Genomic DNA, 25390 nt, shown 5'->3' with positions numbered 1-25390 from the left:
GCTGGCGATCTGTGCAGCCTGTCAAAACACTCAACAGCTCTGGGCACTATTCGGACTGCGGTGCCAGCGACATCTGACTTGCGCAATCCCAAAAGAACTGTCACTGACATGCCTGGAAATCCAGCAGCTTGGCTTGTCTGTGTTTGACACTGCATTTTTATTGTCTCATCTTTGTGCCTCGCCATCCCACAAAACACAACGGGCCTAAATCCATATGTCCAGGCAATTTTACACACTGCAAAACCTGCATACTGAGTACTGCAGTAGCAGATCATATTGGTCATTGTGACTATGTGTTGATTCGAGCTTGTCGGCAAAATGGCTAACATGAGAGGAGTCACTCTGAAGCATATAATGCGAAGGGGGGATGGGGCCAGTTTCTTCTGTTAGTCCCATCTCTCTTTACAGCAGTGAAAGGCAAAGACAGCCTTGGCAGTGGGAGGAAGTAGAGCTGGAGGTCAGTTTCTTTGTGAACCAAAAGCCACCCCCTACTGAGCCCCTCAGCACCCCAATCTTATCAAACCTACAACTACTGAAAGGTCAATATTGTCAATGGCCCACAGGCTCGATAGGGGTGGACAGGCAACCCCATATAAAATGAGGCTGGCTAAAAGGTAAGTTTCTCTCTACGTTACTGAAGCTGACAGCAGCACGGCAGCTAAATAAAGGTGACAACGCCTCAGTGTTAGCCAAACTGACAGAAGTTCAAAGGTGACGGAGCAGAAGCAGGCGGGTAGTTAACAGCCCAGCTGATGACAGATCCCCTGGTGGATGCTGGGATATTAGCAGCAGATAGCACAACCAGCCAGGGGGGGTTTCTTATAGAGAACAAAGGCTGGGCGGACAGGGCTACATTGGAGCTGGATGGGACGTGGAGGAGTTGAAGCAGCTGGTCTATATTTAGACTTGCTGTGTGTGACTATGTGTCTGTGTGTGAAAAAGTGTGCAGTGGGAAAGAAAGCTTTTCTTGTATAGCGACCTGAAAGGCATGCTAATTAGGAAATGTGCTAATGAGTGGATATTGTAAATAATTTTCCAACATGGCATATAACATCTTAATCTACTCAAAGAAAATGTCTTCAGTCTAGTGGAGAGATTTGGTTTATTTGGTCCTTTGATCTTATTGATCAATTAGATTAGCAGGTGTAATGTGAAGAGTCACTCATAGGGAAAAATCACTACGCTAACTACAGTTCCCTCCAGCTGCAGAACATTGTTTCGGTCTTACAGTTCATCCCTTTATTTATTAACTCTCACCAGCTTGAAGAATAGTGATTTGTTTAAGACAAACTATGACAAATACAAAGGGTAAATCTTTTCATTTGACCTTAGAGAAATCATTGTCTTTCAAACCAAGTCCATGTGCGCGTCAAGCTTCACCCTGTGTTTCAGCACCACTGATTTACAGCCTAGAGGTGGCAGGCAGGCAAACTCTCCCAATCCTGTGTGCAGTGAAGAGGTTCCATTACGCAATTATATCAGCTACAGGCTAAACCAGGAAGAGCTCAGGACTCAATTCCCAAATAACTGTTGCTGATGAGACATTTAAAGAAGAAAAGTATGTTAGTTGGGGGGAGGGCATGATTTATAGCTCATAGAAAGGGGGGGGGGGAATGTTCATGTGCTTTTGCCTTGCTTTTTCTCCTAGTAATTTAATCATCCATTTGAGATGAGTGAAAAATTGTAAATCCACTGGTGTGAATAAATATCAATGATTAAAACACCTCCACCAGACACAGATAAGCAGATTAATCAATATATAGACAGAAAATAAATCAACTATAGTTGATAATAATTGTTTCTGTTATTTTGTAAGCAAGAACACCAAACATTCACATGTTTTTTTAATAATGAGATGTTTGTTCTTTGTTATCCATAATAACTTGGGTATATTTTAGTCATGGACTGCTATATTTGGCAACTTCCCTTCTGACATTTGCATTTTATATAACAAATTGATGTGAACACACACTTGACTGAATATGAAAAGTTAATGCTAGCTCATAGTCATAATGAAAAAGAACTTGCTCCACAAATGCAGTCCTGCAAAGCTTCTTATGGTAATTGTTTTGTTTTTACTTAGGCCTAGCATGGTTGACACTGAACCTCTCTTATCAACCAAACAAGTACATTCATTCTCCAAAGATCAGGAAACGGGAACTGGAGCAGGGAACTCAATACGTTGCATTATAAGGAAACATTAGCAAATATTTGAGAGAAAATAAAACGTGACGTATTTTAAACCGTTTTTCTGCAGCAGGCCTTAGTTAAAGTAGTGATCCATATGACAGTGCGCCTGCCCAGGAATAGAGTACAGCATGAGCATTTCCGGCGAAGGGTGAAGCGCGGGCGGCGCACGGAGTCGAATTGAAATGTTTGATTTGAACGTCGGCTTCGCCCATTTTGCCCCGGGCAAACAATGTAGGCTAGTGCAGAGCAGACAGTAAACATCTGTGAGAACTCAAAATACAGTCGATGATGCTATGCGATGGTGGACCCCATGGTAAATAACTCTAGCGTGTATTGTTTTCCCAAAAGTTTGCGTAGAGTAGCCTACGCTGTCTAACCGAATTATGCAGATAACGCTACGCAAGTGGTTTTCTCGTAGTTGCTGGAGACCAAAGCAGAGGTTAAAGAATAGTTAATATCGGACTTACATTCTTCAGATAGCCATGCGTTTGACTTTAAATACATGTTAACGTCTTCTCTGAATGATTAGGGAATTACGCAAACTCGTCAAGCAAGCTGGCCGGTGTTTTTTTAAACTCTATTTCGTTTATGGAGTACTTCTGCCCCCTTTTGGCTAAGAGAGAATAATGCTTAATTGAGAGAAGACTATAGTTGTAGTCCATATAATAGTTACCTAATACGACTGTAAACATATTGATATTTGACACAACCTGTTTAATGTCAGTATCTGTTTTGCACTGGTCAAACTGCAGTATTTTGGTTGGAGGATCTGAGAGATAGATAACAGTTATATTTAAATGTTAAGAAAAGTATAAGCAACATTAAAAGTGGGCGGGCACTAAGTTATATTAATAAAGCATAAATTATGGTTTACCCAACTGTTTTGCTACAGAGCCTGGTTATGCTTGGTGTTGCCACAGCTACATTGCTGCAGCCATCAGACAGTGAGCATGCTCAGAGCAGGCTGGTGCAGCCATACCAGTCTGATGAGTCTGTTAGTCATTTCCAGAGGCTGTTCATGGTGTAGCATGACACAGCAATAGACCAGTGCTTCCTTTCTAATATGTGGCTGTAACTGCATGAAACGTAAATCCCCAGCAATAACAGTTAAAAATGATGGCCTCTGAATCCCAGCCAATCCATGAAAACCTTTCATCAACTCCCAGCAGCCGGGCCCATGCTGACTAGATTGCTGCATATCGTTTGTTGGTGATATCATGTTTTAGAGTGCAATAAAAGGTTGCTGGGACTTACTGACAAGATGCTCAAAGTCAACATCAGTACAGTCAGATGTATTCATGATAAGAGCAAATGAATGGCAAAACATTCCAAAAAGGGAAAGCAGCTGGACTAAAACAGATATTTTAAATTGATGTTTTGCTAATGAGATACTCTTTGCTTTCATGCAGGTACACTTATGATCCATTTAAAACCAATCTCTCCCTTTCCACATCAATGTCCTGCGTAAATGTGCCATTTTTACCTACCCATAACTGTCACATAGCAGTATTTCATGGCAGTAAGAAGCTGCACACACACATTTCTGCAGCATACGCTTTTATGTTCGTGAATCGTTGAATGTTCTCCAGCAGCTCAGTATTGTTCAGAGTGGGATCTGTTCAGGGAAATGGTATTATGTTCTGCATGCAGATTTCTGACCAGATCTTACAGCTCTGCTGGCAGCACATTAAGAAAAACTAGGTTAAGCATCTTCAAAGGCTTGGGAAGAAAAAGGCACAGTGGATTTGGAAGCTATGGCGATGTATTGCACCTCAGCTTTAGAAGCATCTAACAAATGAACACTCTGCAGAGACCCTATTGATCTTTCCAAGAGACATTTGAAGAATACAACAATCGAATTTGTTTAACAGCACCTCATGCCATCTGTGCCAATACACTTGCAACTGTTGAAGAGGGATGACACCCGTTCCAAAGATATTCAGCATTTTAAAACCCACTGGCTTCCAAGAGGTGGGTCCATTAGATCTTAATGAAATGGAGAGCTATGTCTTTTTATGCATTAAATTATGAGCAGATGTAAATGTGTCAGCGTCCTCCTCCAAAGCCTGCGTGTTGAGACTTTTAATCAAGCTTCTGTAGAAAGAATACATCGGTGCTGCTTTCAGCATTCCCATAGAGAGCTGTGAAGACAGCCAGGGAAGGAGAGTTATGTCTGGCACAAGCCCCCAGTGGCCACTGTTATCCACCTGCAATCTCAACATATCTCCACTACAATTAAGTATTGCAGGCTTCTGGTATCACAAGCTATATCTAACTATTAAGCAATGCCTATTCAACGACACAACAACATGATGTCCACGGCAAAAACCAATAAATAAACATGCATCCAGAGTCAATACAATTACAGAAATCTTGTCATTAAACTAAATAAGAAAAGGATGATTATTGAAAAGCATTTTGGTTAAAGGTGGGGTAGGTAAGTTTGAGAAACCGGCTCGAGATACACTTTTTGTTATATTCCATGGAATGCTCTTAACATCCCGATAGCAATGAATATCTGAAGTGCTTTGACAAAAAATCCATAAAAAAATGTCATCTGTGGAAGCCGTGGCGCTGTAAAAAGCACGACCAATCATCTGAGCCGGCCCGGGTCAAGTAACTGGATGGCCTACCTGCCTGTCAGCCTTCCATCTGTGCACAAACTTATCCCGTGCCCTCATTGGTCATGTGCGCGTTCATGTGTGTTGGAGGAGGGGCTCTGTAAGGAAGTTACATAGTCCAGATTTTTTCCGGCTGTGTATTTTCAAATTCTAGCGCACTCGAGCTGGTTTCTCCAAAATTACATACCCCACCTTTAAATCTCAAATTCCATGGATTACTTTGACATATTTTTCTTATCTGGTTATATTTCGTATAATGTCAATTATCCTGACATCACAGTTGTTTTATTCATACAGTACAGACCAAATATTGTGTTTTTTTATGGGGGATTATTTTAGAAAGAGAAATACATTTTCACAATAATCTGGTGCATTTGTTGTCCAACTCAAAGATTGGTCTTGGGAGCTCATGTCTTGTCTTTTCTGACAAGCAGCCCAAGACTTATAGATATTCAAATTGCTATTATATAAAAAAGAGAAAAAAAGCAACACACGTTTTCCTCCAAATAGCTTGAGCTAGACATGTATGAAAATGTTTGCTTTAATTAAACATGTTAAATGACTAATTCACTATCAAAATTGTTATGAAGAATAATTATCTGTTGAAAAATTAAGTGATTCATCGACTTATCATTTTAGCTCGAACCCATCCACTTACTACCTGAACTAAACCATTACTGTCTCATTTGTGACAGAGAGGAGGAGGCTGTTTTGAGATAGATATTTAATAGAGAAAATATGATGTGTACTGTCATTTTCAGCTAAAAACCATTTTATTTACTTTGCAAATAATGATGATAATGTTTCCTCCTTTCACCAACCACCATATTCAAAAAAACTCAAAGAGTTCTGAACCAGCACTCAGATACGAGTGTGAAAACTTGGGACGTGTCACCTGTGGGCTTGAGGTCTTACCTGACAGGCTTGATAGAGCAGCTGGTGCTCAAACTTTTTGATGCCGAGGATATTCTGGAACATCTCGTACAGCTGGTCCTTGCTGAGGATCAGCTCAGAGGCCGCGCTGGCAGTCATGCGTTGCTGCGCCTTGCGTGGATCCTCGTCACCGCGGTAGATGGTGTCGAACTTGGCCATCCAGGAGCTGAGCACCGTCTCCTTGCTCAGACCGTCGATCTCTGGAAGGCTGCGTACGCGCTTCTCGATGTGCCTCTTGAACACTTCCCTGAAATCATTGGCCGAGAAGCCGCCGCTCTGGACCATCTTAGCCACACGGTCACTCTTTAGGAACACCTACATCGTGGGGGACCAGATGTCATTAAAAGCAGTTTTGGAAGTGATAAACAGAAGTGTTTTTATTTCAAATTATTCATTATCATTTGCAAGACATCCAACACTCCTTTATAGTAGAGTACATGGCATAGCTTTCCTGTCACATTCTTTTCTGTCTCAAACACAAAATGTCTGTCTTCATCAGCCAAAGGAAACTGTTCGAATTACATTTGAATTGAAAAATCAGAGGCATGTACGTAAAGCTGTGACTCAACACGGCCAAAGCTACATTCTGTCTCCTGCTCATGACAGCCTAACAGGGACAGAGACAGGCGAGGCTATATTGTCACAGCATCAAGCAAAGTAACCAACAGAGCTGACTGCTTTGTCACTCTTGACAGTCACATTTTGTTCTCAGAATCCTTTAATGGCGGAAAAACAGCAACAACAGTACTGAAAGATTACAGTACAGTTATACATTACGCTTGTCATTTGGTGTATGTAGGGTATAATAAAGGTTTGAAGGGTTGATATAAATAGGATGTTTGTTTCTAGTTTTGCAGACCAGAGCATTAGGGAGCGTATATTTGCCATAGAACACAGAACACAAAGCAACCTGTGATCCTCATCATTTAAGTCATTAGTATCCCTGGCTTGTACAGTACGATAACGATGCCACTTAAAGATGATGAGTTAATTAAAATAAATAAAGTAAAAAAACGGCTTACTGCCACAAATAACCAGAGCGAAAAAACTAATACTTATACTGTATTTACACTATTATGCTTTCCAAAAGCCGAATAAAAAATCATCTTTAAACAACAAGGGATTGCAATTCTGATTTGGAACCTTTTCAAGCTTTAACCCATAATCATTGTTGGTATTAAGCTATACAATATAGTCTATTACCCATTAACCTTAAATATATATATAAATAAAATATATTTTAAAAAAGCTGTCACCCACAGGTCGTCCTGTAATTAACCTCCATGGCAGTCCATATGTGTTCTGATGGTTCCCACTACAACATTAATTTTTTCATAATGGCTAATGCTTGTTTTTCCTTTCATGGATTTGGTCTTTAACATTTCCCACTATCTGTAATGCCTTTTCTACTGTATGAATGGTAAGCCACACGCTCTGACTCATAATCTGTGTGCTGAAAAGCTTCAGCCACCATTTTACCACTCAGCCGTCTGAATGCAAGCATTTTGACATGAAATAACAGGAGGACTGTGCTTTTTCGACACGTTTAGACTGAAAGCTGGTCATTTCTGGTTTTAAATTTGCTGCTAAGGCAATCCAGAGGATGTGACGCACATACAATAACACATATTGTTCATCACATATGTCAAAGATTGTTTCAAATTTAGAAAAGATACTAAAAAGTCAGCTGGGTTTTTACATTTGAAAAATTAGGCCTTCATTTCAAGGCATCAAATTCCTGCATTTGGAAAATAAATGGTCTTTTCAATGTGAATGTAATGCTAGGGCTGTTGTGAGTTGGTACCTCATTGTAGCTCTGCACAGCGTTGATGAATGCCTCATCAGCCACAATCTGTGTGTCTCCGTTGAGGAAGGCCTGGAAACGGTCCTTGGTCTGCCGAAGCTGCTGCTCGGTTATCTGTGGGAGCAAGGGCAAACAGAGGACATGTCCGTGTTAAAGCCATATGGAAATGTATTAAAACAAGCAGACAATAGTTTATTTAATTTACAGCTGAAACAAAATATTTTTGTATCTATTTTTGACCAACCGATTCTTTGCAAGCAGAGCAGCAAAAACATCCTTTTCCCAGGATGCTTTTCCAAACTCCTGGGGAACACTAAACACTCCCAGGCCACGTTAGGACATCTATTCCCTGTAGCTTTCCAAATGTTCCTCTGATTCTTTTTCACACAATTATGCCCTGACCAAGTGTCGCAAACAACATTAACAGTCTCCTGTCACAGTAAAGGAGCTGCATCTCAAATACAAATCTATTATTTACAGTGTGATACCAAGCCTACAGTGCTGCAGCCAGTGCCCTTAAGCACTGGTTAAAAGCTAATCTTAGTATCCTTTTCTTCCATCGCTCATGAATGAAACCCAAAGATACCGGAATACTTTTACGAAGATATTCCCCCTTCCTAACCTGACAAGAGCAATCCACCAACATGACTGCATCACACTGAGCTGCAATTGATTCATAGATTGGCACAACATGCACGTCCCCCAGAGGAGGAATCCTATTGGCTTTGATCATCCCCTCATTTTTATTTCTTTAGAGCCACCATGAGGTCCACGTTTGTGTTTGTTTAGCCTCCACATCTATTGGATGGATTGACATTGAATCTGGCACAGGCATTCACGTCCCCCTCAGAACTTTCGCAAAATTCAGATTTTTCATCTAGCGTAATCATCAGGTTACATTTTTAGTTTGTCCCAAAATGTGGTTCATAATCAAAAACGTAAAGTCACAGTCAGATTAGGCTCAGCTTTAGTTTATGGGTAAGATAATATTCAACCTACTAAATATAAAACAATTATTAATGCATGCATTATGTTGCACATGTTATGATGTTTTCTCCATCTATCCTCTTTCTTTTACTTTCGATTCCTCCCTCGGGTCTAGATGTACTTGAATACATCTCACACATAGTTCCTGAGTCACTGACCTAACCATCAATAGACTGACATTCTCCTCCTGATAAATGCTTACAGTCTACAGTTGATGTGTATCAAACAAGGACGTGGTAACGTGTTTGCATGCATTCAGCCGCACATTGCGAGTGACAGACTTTGGTGTAGGAGTGAGATGGAAAAGTACCACATACTGTATCATGCCTTTGAGGCAATCTCAACACCATCTGCGTGTCCATCTCACCATCTAGCACCCCCCCCCACCCCTCCCCTTAAGTAATGTTCAGAACATGCGTATCATGTAACATAAGCAAAGCCAAAGTTAACCTTCAGCCTATAGGAAGGATTTACAAAGGTGCATATAAACAAATAAACACATATAATAATGTCAAACACTGCAGGTTTTCAAGGACATGACCTCTCCATCACTGCCTATAAAAAAAACGGAAAGCCTCACAAATCATTTCACCAAAACCTCCACTCCTACTTGATCCAATTTACGATAGCTGCAGAAGAGTGGATCTCAGGATGATATACCACTTAATGTCCAAATGTAAAAGATGCACTTAACAGCACGTCAACAACATCAGAGATCAATACTCGTGCTTCTGCTTTAAGGTTTCGGGTGTATTCATCTTTGCAATATAGCTTCTGTAGATGTGAGATTAAAGACAAACAGTGGACCATCCCTGTCGTGTTTTAATAGAGCAAGGTGTTCCAGGAACAGCTTGAGGCAAGACATGTTAATAATAACACCAGTATGCAAATCAGTTCAGTCTGTGGAGACTCTCCGAGGCTGAAGTCTATATAGCTGTCCTTGGTTTCTTGTCCGTTTTAAAATAGTGAAAGGGTAAAGATAAATACACCACAGTTTTTACTGTGTATGGCCTTTCCTCATAACGTTCATTATAATGTACGTGTAGGGAATAATGCACTAACAATACTTTCCTTTTCTTTTCTTTTAAGAACATGTTTCCTATTAATTCTGAAAAAGTCAGGTACATTGTATTTATGAAGCCCAATCAAATAAAAGCCTGAAGGGGCTTAATATCTGCAAAGTGTACGGCACTCTCTATTCTTAAACCTTTACTTTGGATAATGAAAACACTTTTTTAAAGAAAAGCAGCTGAGGAGGGACTCCCTGGACGGCGAGAAATAGGGCTACGGTTTTCTCAGCAGGAGTCCTTTCAGGTTAAACATTTTAAATAAAAGGAAAATATATATGCATACATGCTCAGGCTGAATTGTAGGTTTGCTAAGTGATGATTAATTCACCAACAGGGAAGGCTACACCAAGAAAGCATTGTAAACAAATGGATTGTGCAGTATGCTAAGGTATGAGCTGAGATGGTTTCTGTTTAAGAGCTGCTGGGCTTCGAGGTGAAGGTACAAAAGCAGAATTAAACCAAACTGAAATGACTGAAATGTTTTAGAGCGATGCTAGCACTTACACTTCTGGACCTGTGGTCATTGTAGCTTTCTTGAACACACACTCTGGTACATACAGTATACCGACAGCATTGCTGTTTAAACCCCCCAAAAGCAATCAGACTATGCTGTTCATACTAAGTAGATAATTGATAGGTTGTATTGCATTTTGTTAGGAGCTCTAATTATATGGAACAATGACTCTGTTGATGATTGACAGACAACCATTTGTCATTATTTTGATAATTGATCAGCCATTTCAATTAAAGGTGAGGATTTGACTATTCTAATTATCTTTGGGTTTTGAAAATGAAACACATACTTTGAAGAACATTTCATGGAATCTGGGACATTTCTTTGGAAATGTTTTCACTATTTTAGATGAAATGTTTTATCTGGAAAATAACTTCCACATTAATCGGCAAAAGAAAGTATCCTTTGTTGCAGCCGTGACCGTAATCCAAGTGGCCTGTATTAATCTCACATATTAACTTTTCATTCCCTTTTCGCATAAAGCTATAGAAGTATTACAAAGATATTATAATAAACTAGGAGATTGGGCATTGGCATTCAGCCAAACACCGGCAGAACACATTTGTGTTGTACCTGAAAACTTTACCACGAAAGGTCAAAGCTAATAATACTTTTGCTTCTGCTGATAGTTTCTCTCGGCCGATCCGACTTTATGTGACAACACAGCAAGCTGTGTGTGTGTGTGTGTGTGTGTGTGTGTGTGTGTGTGTGTGTGTGTGTGTGTGTGTGTGTGTGTGTGTGTGTGTGTGTGTGTGTGTGTGTGTGTGTGTGTGTGCGCTTGCGTGTGTGTGTGTGTGTGTGTGTGCGCTTGCGTGTATGTGTGTGTGACACCGAAGTAGACAGCAGCAAGCAGAATGTGTCCACTCCACTGAAAGAATAGCTCAGTCGCATAAAGTATTTTTGACTTTCAGATCAGCATACTCTTTATTTCATTGCTGATTGGAGAACTGTGCTGAATAGTAACCAAATTGATGGGTGAGAGAAAATGCCTCCATTTTCATCAGTATTTTCAGACTCTCAAGACATACTTTTCCTGCTTTGCACATATTGATTCTCTCTCTGTGGCTCTTATAAAGATTGCAGGGTTGCATTGGGATTCATTGGCTTCCAATGAAGTGGGCAGTGACATTAATCACCCTTCACATATCAATAGAGGGGATATGCACGTTGCATTGGCTTGATGTACAGTAACTTTATTACAGTTCAGAATGACTATGGATTGGAGTTTATTGGTCGATACACTACAGTTGTGGCTGATTCGACATCTGAGTCACTTTCAAACATTTAACGACAAAATAACTTTTAATTAAAAACTAGTTCGATTTTTTAATTATGAATTTGTTTTGTAGTTGAGGTCCTACAACAGAAAATGGTCATTTTCCATGTATCACAGCATATACATAAAGTCACAAATAAACATAATTTTAAGTATGATGTATAGAATATGTAAGGCCATTGGGCCCTAAATCTGGTTCATAGTTTGAAGCCCCCTCAGGCAAATATCTTGTAGAAATGAAAGCTGTCTTTGGTGATTCTTCAGAGAACCGAGAAAGGATATTTCAACTCACCGCTTTGTCAATATCTGTGGAGTATTTTTAGTATTGCAGTCATATTCAACATGACAGAAGTATCAGGTAGCTAAAATGTGTAAATAAAGCCTAATAATAGCAGTTGAATAACAACTGTAATATTGTACTGTAATTATATTTAATGAATTAGATTCTATTTTTGATTTAGTATGCTATTTCTTTGAGTTTTTCATTCAACCTGTCTTGGAAGGTTTACAGCATACTGTATTCGCTGCCCTTGCAGTACTGTGATAAGTGAAGTAATTAGCTAATTGAATGCAGTACACAGTATATACTGTAGCTCGTTCAGCATCATAAAGCTGACTCACTCTTTAGCCTCTTTAGAAGTTACATTACGTCAAATTAAGGTGGTTTCCAAAATGAAATGGCTGCAGAATACAGGAGTCGGGCAGTTTTCAGAGGGTGGCCCGCTACAGCAGTAATTTAGTCATAAAAGGTATTACAAAATCATACAAGTTTGGTTTATAAAAATAACTCCTAAAAGATACATATCAATGTTATGTAATGTTGGCTCAGTGGATAGTGTGCTGGACTTCGAATCAGGGGGTAGCAAGTTTGAGTCCCACTGCAGTCAGCATGTCGTTGTGTCCCTGGGCAAGACACTTCACCCCAAATTGCTCCTGTGGGGATTGTCTACAGTACTGAATGTGTGTAAGTCGCTTTGGATAAAAGCGTCTAACAAATGACATGTAATGTTAAGGAAAAGGGCAACAAGCTAAACATGCATTTTCCTATTAAATAGATTCCAAACATCAAAATGTAAAAGTCTACCTAGAAATGAGGAATAACTTTCCTTTCATGAGATCAAAACAGCAAATGGATGATTAAAGGCTGTCATGCAAACTAGATGTTTTTATTGAGTTTATATCTGTTTGCTCAGGGAAGAGCTGCCAACCAATAACGCTGTTGGTTTTTAGCAAACGGGGCATATTGAATCCTCTTGCCAGACAAAGAATATTTTCGTCATGTTGCAGATGACACCTCCAGCCCACATCTGAGTAAACAGCAAACACGAGTACGGGAGCGAGCACTGCATGACAGCTGCACGAAATCTACCAGCAACCGGCCACATCAAACAAAGAACACCATGCATTGTGTGACTGTGGTCACAAACTACAATTATACAAAGACAGATGCACAAACTATTATCTCCAACCAGACATGCTCTCGTAGATTTGTTGTTAAGGCACACACACACGCAGGATTGTGTGAGTAAATACCACTCCGCTGGGTTAGTCAACAGCCAGGTGTATACTCTGCAGACAGAGCTTGACACACGGCAAACAGGGACGAAACAGGGAGCTCTGGCTCTGTTTTACCAGTCTCCACACTGTTGTTATATTCAGCTGCAGCACTGCTGATATATACAGGAGAACACAGTGTTCCCAACCCGCTATAAGCCTCTTCTTGTAACAGTCACTCATCGAGTATCACACCACCAACACCATCACTGGCAGCAGCCGCACAGCGCCGCTGGTTCCTTATTATGTTCGTTCAGTGAAGGAGCAGAAGATAAGCCCTTAGCCTAATCTAACATAAATGGCATTGACGCCTTAACGTCCACATAGAGGGGATAGAATCAATAAGATCATTTGCATTAATTTAGGTCCAAACAGTCAAATCAATTGTCTGTTTATCCCATTGCATTACAGGCGTCATATGGTTCACTCACTGAAGAACTGAGGTAGGAGTTATTCGTTCTGCCTGATTTTGATTATATTGATTCGGTGAATTATAAATAGATGAATCGATGTTTACGATTACACTTGACAAGGACCTATTTTATATAGTGTTACCCTAAATGCTATTTCTGCTCATACAGAATCCAGCAGAGCATTTTGTACTGCTGGATTTACACCACTTCAGCTTTTCCCTCACAGCTTGAGATATGCATTTCACTATTTGCTGAGTTTTCTTAAAATATATCATTAATTGACAGAAAAATTATCAAAAAATTAATCAACTATAAAATAAGTGTTAATTGCAGATCTGGTACAAAGCAGTAACATATGAAATATTATTTATGTATCTCTCAAAATCGACAAACATATATATTATGTTTGAAATGCTATCATGTATTAGCACAGAGAAGCCTTTTACTGTCTGGAGGTTAAAACGTTCAAACAGCTACAAGGCCACTCTTCTGAATAGCTCTTTTATAATCTGATAAAAATGTATGTCTTATAATAAGAGGATTTCTTTGATTCAGTTTTAGTTATTTATTTTCGCTATTATCTCAGTCATGCGATATTACGGTGTGACAACACTGTGTTGTAGAATACACAAAGCTAACCGTGGGTTGGTATCTCTTATGCTGGTGTAATACTCTCATCAAACCTAAGAGATAAATCCTTTCCTTCCATCCTCCCATCACAAATCACTTACTGTCTTTTTCCCTCTCGTCTCTGTATAGTAAATCTCCCTCGCTCTTACGCTTTTATCTCTGATATAATTTCTTTTGTGCCAATCTGTTGTTCTAATGAGATGCTCGGTAAGGTTTGCATAGATGTTATTCTTCAATCGTATTACATCGATCACATTCTTCTCAACCATGGTCTTTACCTGAGAGGTTAGTAACACTTTTAAAGCTTTTTTTTTAAATGCTTCTGTCATTTTAAATTAGTGATAGCTGTTGAAGCAATGCTTCATAGAATAATATTCAAAAGGGAAATGAAATATATTGAGGCAAGAAAATATGACACCCATAAAAACACAGGAAATAAACCTAGTGTGAGTGTCTACCTGACATACAGCATAATGGCTGCTCTAGGCTGCTGTTATGCATCCATGAGAGTCATAAGAGGGAAAGAGAGGACTGCAGTAATGATGCTGCAGCTCTTAACTCCATCTCTTTCCTTTAATGTGGAAAGCCTTCTCTAATCTCTCGTTGCTCTTCATCTTATTCCAGCCAAAGTAATCTCCCTATGAAACAACGCTTAATACGGTCCAACATGTAACAGCTCACAGTTGCACAAACACATCCGACCACCAACCTGCCTCTATTTCACTTGCAAGCCTAACGTCCCACAGTGTGATGATGCACTGCCGCTCATTGCGTTCATCAAAAATAATTTCACACAAGCTTTTGTGTGCAGTGAGTATAACTTGCATCCTTCATCATTATGAGTTAGTATTGTTATAATGATGAGATTCTATCTCATCATTATGGGAAAGAAAGATTCACAATTACAGTGAAAGGAAAAGGTATGTGATTAAAACAGTTTGAGAAAACAGGAACATGATTTCATTTGGATCAAACTCGTATTAAAGGATCGTTTTGACTCTTGTAAAGGTACCGATGTGAATGAGTACTTTAATTTGACACTCATTGTGACCAAACATGCAAAGACCTCACCTTGGACTCTATGATGAATGTTTTGTTTCGTTTTGTTAATATCTTTGAATTAAAGATGAGCATTATCAATAATGAATTTAGTCGGGGGGAAAAAGTAGTGTAAGGCCTTGAGGCTTTTGAAGCTAGATATGTATGTTGTGTGTGCACATACTCTGTGTACAAATAATACATTGATTCAAATGATCTGTTAAATATCGATTTGTCTCTCAGTTGCATTGCCAACCAGGGCTGCTGATGTCCATTTTTAAAACCCGCTTTCATTTTCCGACTTTTCGCCTGGGCGGGATTAATGTGCAGGGATTATCTAGCAATGCTCAAAGATTGACAGGAGCCCTGTAGATTAATTTGTCTCAACCCATGCATACAACACGAGGACATATGAACAGCTCTCAAACATTTCCTGGGTCTTTTTCCTTAAAAAACATGGTTTGTGTGAGGTAGCACCTGGATTAAGGTTGAGCAAAGATAAACATTTGTCAATAGGGAAAATAGATTATGATTGCATTCTAAAAGTACACTATATTCTAAAAAAAAGAGAATATAATCGAGCCAGAGGAAAGATACATGTTCGCCTCCTATGGAGTAATGCCTTACATGAGGCCGTGTGCAAACCTTCTGTGGCATAACATTTGCATTTTTTTTGCAGCTATTTTGTCGGTACATGATTGCTCTGTGTACAAACATCAGGTCACACGCGCAGATTATTTGAGGCACAAGGAAAAGATGAGTCGGTTTGATGCTGAAAGTGCTGCCTTCAAAGTACTGTAGACGCACCGTTGGGAAAAGACGTCAGAATTTGAACAGATAAGATCGTAGCCTTCCCTCCTGGTTATATGCAGGGAGAGGGAATGTTTCATTTGAGAAGCTGTGATTTGTTACACGTGGCTGCACACATTGTAGGTGAGGGGGTATTTCGCCTGCTGCTTTTCAGCTGTCACCCTTTTTGAATCTGCTTTCATACCAGCGTTGATGGACATATTAGTTACTTTCTAGTGTTGCATGAACACATTCAAACCGCAGCCACTTAACAGGAAAGACTAACGTTCTTTATCAGCAGCTTTATGATTGACATGTTCACTCAAAGCTTGACTTTGACACTCGCTGCAGAGCTTCTTTTAATGGTGAAAGGATGGTGATGTTTTCAGGCAGAACACGATTTTGAGATCTTATATAATGATGCAAATGATTTCAATGGCATACTTGAGCCCCCCATTTACTGCCGCACTCTTTTTGTCAACACGACTCTATGCTTCGTGAGCATAATGAGCTCATGCTCTTTCACTTGAGCTATCAGTATTTTTATGTCCGGTGTTCACGTATAACCTTGCATGAAATGATCTCTGGCTTTGTAGGAGGACAGTGATGCGACCTAAGAGATGCCGGCGTCTACTGTATGCACATTATCATTTTAAAACCATTCAGTGCACTTAAATGATAACCGCTGGTGAAAAACCTTACCGTTTGTTCACCCCCTTTGAGCAAATTTGTCCTTGAAGACTTTGTTAGTGGTTCTAGCCTACTCAAATCTTATAGGAGCTGTGTTGGTATGGTGGGTTTCTTATACAGTGTGTTGTCAGTAAGAACAACTGCATTTGGAAGGCATGGTGTAAAGGTGTCTAACCAATCCACAATGGCTCAGAACTAAACACCAAAGTAAAAAACATAATCCAAGTATCACTGATTTGCATCTCAGTCTATTTCACTTTCATATCACAGAGCCTGCTGCACAATTCATAGCTTGTCTCTCTCAGTAGTATCAACGGACATACTGTGTAGTAAACTGCTGAGCCAAGAGGCACACTATTAAAGTCCTGCTGGCAGATGAGTTGATTGGGTCAGATAAGCGTCTGGGCATCACACTTTCTAATTGAAAAATCTTGAGCCCAGGAGATTTTTCCATTCTAAAATACACATTGATTGTGATCTACAGAGGCATATGGGTTTGATTCGTCAGATTTCCTATGCAGTAGTTATATTAATAATGTTGAATATCCTCTATGATAGAAGTCTGCATTAAACAGAAACATCAGAGCTTTTTCAGTATTGTGTTCATCTGTACTCATACCTAAAAACACTGATAGTCTAAATCCACTTAAGCTACTTTGTAAGGCTAAAATTAAGTCAGAGGTTGCACAATTCATTATGTTGTAAGTCCATGCATTATAAAGTCTTTGTAGCAAGTCAAGACTGAAAAGTCCCACATCAAGTTCTAAACTTATAATTTTGAGTATGAACTATGTGTTTTTCTTGTCTACTGAATAGTTTTTATTGACCACTATCTAAATTAACTTTGGTATCATTTTCCAACTGCCGCTCATTAAACTTTGTTTTCATGGTGCTCTTCTACAACTTGATGGGATGCTTTTATGTATGACCTATGACACCGACCAAGTGATCGAAAACAATACGCACGCAGATGGTCATTACATCGATCAAAATGTTGAACAAAATATTGTTAAATTAATAAATGCCCTATAACGGAACCCTTTAATCACATGCGTGCTTTGTCATATCACAAAGCATGCCCTTGCCTTCTTAATGATTCTTTATGTTGTTATTCCTCCAGGCTCAGCATCGTATTGCATACAAATAAAGAATGATTGTGCCCCAGGACAATTAACAATTAAGCTATCATTTCATGAATTACACCAATAAAATGTATATCAGCAATAACATCAATAATATACATACAAGGAGGAGGCAACAGTGTCATTGTTTCTGAGGAGAAGAAGAGTTGCATGCAAACACGTGTGTCGAAAGCCAATGCTGATTCATTCACCCGACAATAGGACAACAGCCTTCACAGTGTTGCCTTAAGATATCTTTCAGACCGAGAGAGAAAATGTTTCCCTCGCCCCTCAAAATAACTACTCTGTTACCCTTTCAGAAGGTTAGAGCAATGCATTTTAAGAAGCAGTGGAGCTTGCAGCCTCTGCAACCTGGCCTGTTTCTCTGTGATAGCCCATCACTGTTTGTGTGCCAGAGCTTCTAATAACGGATTATCGTGGAGCTGCTCCACATGTTTCACTGAGGCCTTTAAGTCTTTTCATTAGAGACATTGTTTCATCACATTTCTGTGACTAATCTATAATAGCCTTAAATTGTATGTGGCTAAATATTAGATTGTTTGGCCAACGCCTTAAATATTTTCCGTAATAAACTATTGTTAACCCACATTCAAGAGAGGTTCATGGTAATGAAATCTGGGAAGAAAATATTGTTGTATCTTCTTTCTTTGGTAGTGTATTTCGTGAGTGCTATAGTCTTCATAACCGCAGAACTATATTGATAGAGAAATGACTAATAAACAAAGCCAGGACACCGTATATCCACATAACTTTCAGACTTGCTCTGTCTTGTCTAATGTTTCTGCATAATTAATTTTCGCCTTTCAGGGTCATTCACATCAAACCAATTAAATTCGTTAAAGAAAAGACTATAAAGAGTCATTTCAGTCTGCATAAGGTCTATAGTTCTTCTGAGGTGATTGTTTTAAACCTAAGCAAATTTGGACCAGATCAACATCTAGACATACTGTAGGCAGACAGAAAAACTTGGATTTCCTGCTCTGACAGCAGGCATTGGATTGTTTGTTTGATATTCATTCACCCACTGCAGAAAGATTGTGGCCGCCTAAGCTTCCAGATATGAAAGTGCATAAGCATGCATTAGACTATCAGTAACCTACGCTGAGCGGGACTCCAAACAAACAAATAGATGGAGACATTCTGGTTTATGCCTCCCACATGCACTTGTGCATGAGTCAGCAGAAAATAATTCAGACCATGTGGCTTAAACTGTGTCCAAAAGAAGAGGAAGGTTGAACCAAAACATCAGACAGAAACTTAATTTCCATAATACTGTTTACAGAGTTTAGTTGTATAAGTGATGCGTGATCAGCCATAGATTAACTGAGCTGAAGGAATCCTCTGCAGGTTCACACTGAATGCTCCTTCTGCCTGGTGAGGAGAGCTGCAATAAACTGATACTACAGTGGTGTAGAGCCATGGGATTGTCAGTGTTTTCACAATGCACCACAAATGTGTTGATCACCTGCATTCATAATTGCATTTTTACAATAAATCAAATTGAAATTAGAGCCTTGGAGTACAAACAGCAGGTGGCCTATTTCTGGTGTGACAGATAAATGCAAAAATCAAGGACAATAAACGGGGGCCATTGTCCTGATTAACAATCAGTTCAACCTTCCTTTAGTACAGTAGAGCCTGTGCATGGTGACTTTGACAGTAAGGACACCATGACCCAACACTGCCTCCAACATGAATGGAGCCTCACAGCAGCAATGTGAAATCAGGACGTGGGCCTGGTCCCTTACAGTAACCATTATAAATCTCATGGAATGGACCTCCTGTAGCATTTTTTATTTTTTGTATAAATGCATGGACCTTAATTTTGTATAATGACATTAATTAACTTCAACCCATCAAAAGGAGGCCACGCTCATCTTCAGAGGAGAAAGGCTTATAGGCAAACCCCCTCAAGAGGTCTGTGCCTAAAAGTCACCTTGGGAGGCCAAATTGACGGGATAAGTATGGCGCAAACGGGGTGAAATTGGGCATCCGCCAGGAAGGCAGGAAAAGTATACATATCTGTAAAGGAAATAAGGATTCCAGTGAGATTTAGTATAACAAGGTAAATCACGTTTTGAATAGCAACTCTACATTTATTGAACGCCCTTTCAATGAATGGGCTCTGAGACTGATCTCACTTATGAGCTTGTGTAAGGAGAAACTGCACTCAGGCTCAGGCTGCAGCTCTGCAGTACCATGTGTCCTTTCACTATCCGGAGCTCGGAGCGCTTGTGCTCTTGTTATGCTCCGAGGATTTCAAGATTTTGCGTCAAAATAACAAACAGTGGCTTCACTGGGACTGTGCTTCATCCGTGCGCTACCGGATAGGCCTAGTGGCCAAAAACCCCTCTGTTCTCTACCTTATGTAGGTCATCAATGACAACATCTGCGATGTGAAAGCAGGCATTTCTTCAGCATGTGGTTATAAATGATGCCTTTGCACCGAGGGCCCTTACCTTCTGCTGTCGCCTTGCCATATCTGTGGGCTGTTTAGCATTGAAGGGGTAAGCGACGCATCGCATCACAAAAACATACAACTGCAGCTTCTTTTTACGGTCTTCTTCTTCCTTATGCATCTTCTCCAGATCCTCTTTCTCCTCGCTGGCGGCGGACGGGCTCGGGCTGGTCGGACGGGCACTGCTGCTGCTGCGGCTGTTGCTGGGAGCCAGCCCGCCCGCGCTCTCGCTTGTCCTGCTTGGAGAGATGCGGGATCCGGCCTGGGGTGCCATCGCCTCTTTGCTTTCCTCCTCCACTATCCCATCAGATTCCTCCTCGCTGGACGACGGATCTAACATCTTGCTCTAGAGGTGATGCGTCCCTACAGATATCCTAACCTACTAAATAAGGTGTTTCGATATCCTTCAGATGATGTATGTGCCGTTGTCTTATCCGTGCTGATATTTCATGAAGAATATGCCCGGAGTCAAGACAGGCCCGGATTGTACTCGCGCGCTGAGGGATGTCAGCAGTACGAGTGGAGCTGGAGGAGGTCGACTCTGCTCCACACTCAGCTTTCTCCGCCTGCGCCGAGCACTCGTCGATGCTTACGTATTTTCTGTATTTTATTGGCCAGTCACTGCTGCGGATGTGAGAGGGGGAGGTGAGAAGGGAGCGGAGGGGAGGGGCAGGGAGAGTGTAGTGTACAGCTGAGGGAAAGGAGAGCGGCTCGGTGAAAGCGGCCGATGGCCTCTCCCTGCCTGCCAGGCGGGGACGCAGACGCGGGAGCTGTCCGTGGTCCTGAACTCAGAATAATAAGAACAGAGAGTGAAGGATGCGCGACTCGTCCTTAATCCCATCCTAACGCTCTGCAGTGCTACACCTAAAATGGCTGCCACAGGATTTCTCTGATATTGTCACTGAAATGGGGAACATTATTCAGTGTATGTGCAGAGCAGTTGGGGTAAAATGTTTCTCCTCCTGAGCCGTTCCATGCCGTTTGATGGTGAAGGGTGGGGTAGCCATGAAGGCTGAACCTCCATGCTCTATGTCTGTTGGCTTCTGATGGAGAAATTGATTGTTGCAGTATGCGTTGGTAGGCATTTCTTGAATTACGCTGCAGTCACATGCGTTCAGAGATGTATGGTTGAAGGAAGAGAAATCAGGTGTTCAACTTAATCTCATAGTTTCTGACCAAATACAGATATTTAATTTACAGTGTTAATATTTACTAAAGTAACATCTAAAAGCAAAGTCTGTGACTTGGTTGAATTATATTATCTGTAAAGATACACTATGAAACTATACGACAGTTTTGCAATACTTTATGATAAACAAGTGATTTGACGCACTGTGTAATCACGTGGCCATTCATGGCCTTCCAACACTACAATACTACAGGGGCAAACTGACTACATTGACACATGGTTTGCAATACTCATTTTGTGGATACGCTTTTTAAGACAAATAATGGCAACTGGTTTCACTCTTTTCAATTTCTTTAAAGAACAAGGAACGCTTTGATGACCAGTATTTTTTCCTTGGCCCTTAATACAAATAACCTGGCATGGTTTTTTAATGCGTTGACATCACTTTGCAAAGCATCGAGGTGGCAGATAGAGATAGCATTTGTCAGCATGAAAGAGAAAATGCAGACTATTTTGACATTTTGATTCAAAGACAACTGCTCTTTTTTAAAGAAAATAATATGGCACATTAGCACAGCAGTTACTGTGGGTCACGTGAACTATCTGACACCTAACCAGGGGCCATACTCCCATAATTAAACCAACACAAATCATATTTGGCCTATGAATTATGAGAGACACTACGACAGGTGTTTCTACTAAACAAATACTGTTATTATTTTTATAGGGAAATGATCATCTAAGCCATCCCATAACAGTTTCACCTTGAAAACCACATTTTCATAATAATGACACATTAAAAAAAGGACTAAAGCCACACACTGGAGTTAATCTGTTGATGATTATCTCCGCCTGCTAATGACATTTTTTAAGTGAGAGCTTTTGGAGCTGCTCTGATCGCCCGGTCCTGCCTCTGACTGGATTTACCTCTACTCTATATCTCCTTTCCTTTTCTACCTTGTTGGTTTATCAACTTTTAAAATTAAAGCAATATCTGCTTATATCTCTTTGTTAGCGGTCGCATATGTTCAACTGTTGGGAGCCAATATATATATATTCACCCCACATATGATATTACCTTTGATTTGTTTTTTAGAGGTAAAGCCATCTAGTAATCCCTCTGACCCTCATTGTGTTCCCCTCCCCCACCCTCCCCTGGTGTTTACAGTCCTAGCAAACCCATGTCAGCCTTTGTACTGTAAACTCAGCATGCACACAGGATAAGCTTCAACTACGAGATTAAATGTAATATGACAGTTGGACTGACTAGCTGCTATTCCAGATGTTCTTTATGCGTCTGACCCACAATTCCCTGTCTGTAACTATGCTTTCAAGGACTCCCATCTCCAGTTTTGCTTTCGAGTATCTCCTGTTGCCCTGACGCTGCATTTAAAAGTCCTGTCTTGGTTTTTACTCACACAGTTTGCCCGTGTGGATTATCAGCATGAGGTTTGCCTTTGTTCCCCATAGCACTTAGCTCATTAGGGTCCCAGCAGGCCACTGCCAGCTCCTGACGGGTGAGACCCCTCAGGTTTGTGGCACTGCACACTCTTGAGATCAAATCAAATCAAGTTTTATTTATATAGCACATTTTTAAAACGATTTTTGGTCAAGCCAAAGTGCTTTACATACAATAAAAATACTTTGCAATAAAAACACGTTACAACAAATACAATAGCACAAATAAATAAAGAACATGCAGGGAAATGTCAGGAGTCGTGCTCCGCTCAGACTAGAAGGCCAGAGAGAAGAAGTGAGTTTTAAATGTAGATTTAAAAACCCCTAGGGTCTGGGCCGACCTCACATGGAGGGGTCTAGCACTAACCTCTGCAATGTTACTCTCCAAACCTTTTAAACATTAATAATTGACTGAAGTTCTCTGCTCCACTCCTCTACTCCAACCAGAGTGTGTACACATTAAATGTTGATGTCCTTCAAGGTAGTACAAGAAAAAAGGCCAGTGTGGAAAAATATATACATTTAACTTTGCAGCTGGAATTGTGTTTGTTTGTGTTTTAAGGAGAGGATTTACACTGTAGTAAATGTCCATAATCAGACTAGTGTTCAGGAAGTTAAGAAGACAATCTCACCACCATGTCCAGTTAACAGCTGTGTATCACTCATCTCCACATGCTGATTAAGATGGAGGTCATATGACATGTTCAAATGCTCCAGGACAGCTTTTAATAGACTTTTAAACGTAGTAAAGTGGTTCTAAAACCTGCAATTACAGATTGTTTGCCCCTTAAGAGCAGTAGGAAGAAGTTGTGGACTAAGCAGTTTTCTGTTTACAGCCAGGCTAGCACCTACGAAGCACCATGAGCGTTTATTTGGAGGCATGTTTGTGTCCACCAAACCCAATATTCACTATTTTCACACTCTGTTTGGTCTTCACCAACTCCTGAGGGAAGATATGTGGCTCTTCAGCTGCTAAAATCCCCATTACTATTTGCCAGCTAGGGGCTATTTCAGCTGAAAGACACTAAAATGCTGTCCAGATTTGAGTGAAAGATATAAATATATACAATTAAATGACAAATAGGAACAATCTATGTGAAACAGTATGAGTGTTCTCTCCAGATCAGCCTTTAAAGGATACATTGTGGTGACATTATGTTCTCAATACAAAATTAAAATGAACTGTTGTGCTCATTAAATATGGTGATGTCCCTTTAATAAAAGGGTCATTTGATATTTGCTCACATGACCTCTCGAAAGCAACTCCATGTGCATTCAGACATATCAACGACTGTCAACTAAAAATGAACCCAAAAGAAGAATAGGTTCAACCTAGAGAAAGAATACATGTATATACGAATCTAAGTCCATGAGATGAATCATGTCTGAACCTCTGTTGACCCTTCATCAGAAATGAATTATTGATTAAAGTCAAGCTTTAAAGAAACCAGCCTCACTGTATCCTCACATCTTCTCTATGATCTGAACAGTTGTTCTTTAACATTCATTCTGTCTCTTAACATGAAAAACCATAATGAAAAAAACAACAAGGTTTGTGTTTATTTGTGAGTGCGTTACTGCATGTGTCTTTTGCACGCTGTCATGTGTGTGTCTATGGAGAATTGACACAAACAGGATATGTAAGGCACACAGTGACACATGGCAGAATAACAGCACAATGATATATTAAAAACTTCCCTCCATCACTTTTCTTCATTTAGAAATCGTAACATCCTATACTTTATATGTACACAGCATGTATTCTGAAAGAGTGTCAGAGTGTATGAGAGGATGTGTAAAAATAATTCATATTGTCCACGCTTGTATCATTGAGATCTGTTCTCCTATTAAACGACTATAGTCACCACTCTTAAGCTCTGAAGATCTGTTTAAAAAAAGGTTTGTAAGCGATACATTGACGGACTTACACACACACACACACACGCTCACACATCTTCATACACAGAGGCTCAGAGCTTCTCTGGAGTTAGCTGAGGAGCTTTTTGAAATATGGAAATGCTGGAAGCGGTTTTAATATGAGATTGATGGAATAGGGTCAGTGTCAGCATGCAGCTACTTTAGCCGTCTCACAGAGAGCTTCACACCCAGCAAATACAGTATGATGGAGCTTGTCATTTTCACCAAGAATGTGTGGACATCCTGGGAACTGGCCTTTTAAGATATGTGTGAGTTAACAGATGGGTTTTATGTTTATTAGATTTTTTTATTTTTAAGTGATATTGGATTATAAATGGATTGCAGAGGAATGAAATGCTAAATATTTAACATGGCGATGGGTCGTGATTACTTAAGGAGTAAGGAGAAGCAATTTCCAACCAATCGGTATAAAGCCTTTTATGTATGTTTTCAGTTTGTTTCCCCTAAATGCAAAATAGGAACGGGAATTCAGATATTTCCATGTTTGCTCTGAGTAATTCCTTTGCAGGGAATTTGTAATGGCATCCAAGCAGGTCTAGAAAAGAAAATAAAATAAAAAAAATATATATATGTTTTAGTTTCTTACATTTATTGTTTTATCTTCCTTGTCTGTATAACTTTATTGTACACTATTTGTTTTCCTTGCACAATGTCCTTACAGCAAAAAATGCACATGAGATCATTTATGGATTATCCTTACTGTTTAAGGTTCCTTTTTTGATATTTTCCGACTAAATTAGAATCATGTTTTTTTTA

The 25390-nt window shown here is 40.0% G+C and overlaps 1 protein-coding gene across 15 annotated transcripts in view; it reads right to left on the bottom strand.

Moving 5' to 3' along the window:
• The window catches only part of cadpsb (Ca2+-dependent activator protein for secretion b), a 58011-nt gene extending 37319 nt beyond the window's left edge, over positions 1–20692 (bottom strand). For 6 of the 15 annotated variants that reach the window (XM_079683417.1, XM_079683419.1, XM_079683420.1 and 3 more), the window contains exons 1-3: positions 20111–20687; positions 7549–7662; positions 5727–6059 (exon numbers count right to left, since the gene is read on the bottom strand). In XM_079683417.1, coding sequence (XP_079539543.1) covers positions 5727–6059; positions 7549–7662; positions 20111–20449 — 786 coding nt within the window. In that variant the 5' untranslated portion in view covers positions 20450–20687. Of the gene's footprint in view, positions 1–5726; positions 6060–7548; positions 7663–20110 lie in introns of all 15 variants that reach the window. The other 9 variants (XM_079683408.1, XM_079683416.1, XM_079683415.1 and 6 more) reach the window with 4 other exon arrangements.
• Between the last annotated feature and the right edge of the window lie 4698 nt (positions 20693–25390).

This window comes from Notothenia rossii, assembly GCF_949606895.1.
Source record: "Notothenia rossii genome assembly, chromosome: 5".
Taxonomy (NCBI): Eukaryota; Metazoa; Chordata; class Actinopteri; order Perciformes; family Nototheniidae; genus Notothenia; species Notothenia rossii.
The sequence above is the reverse complement of the archived record's forward strand: the minus strand, read 5'-3'. Positions and strand labels throughout refer to the sequence as shown.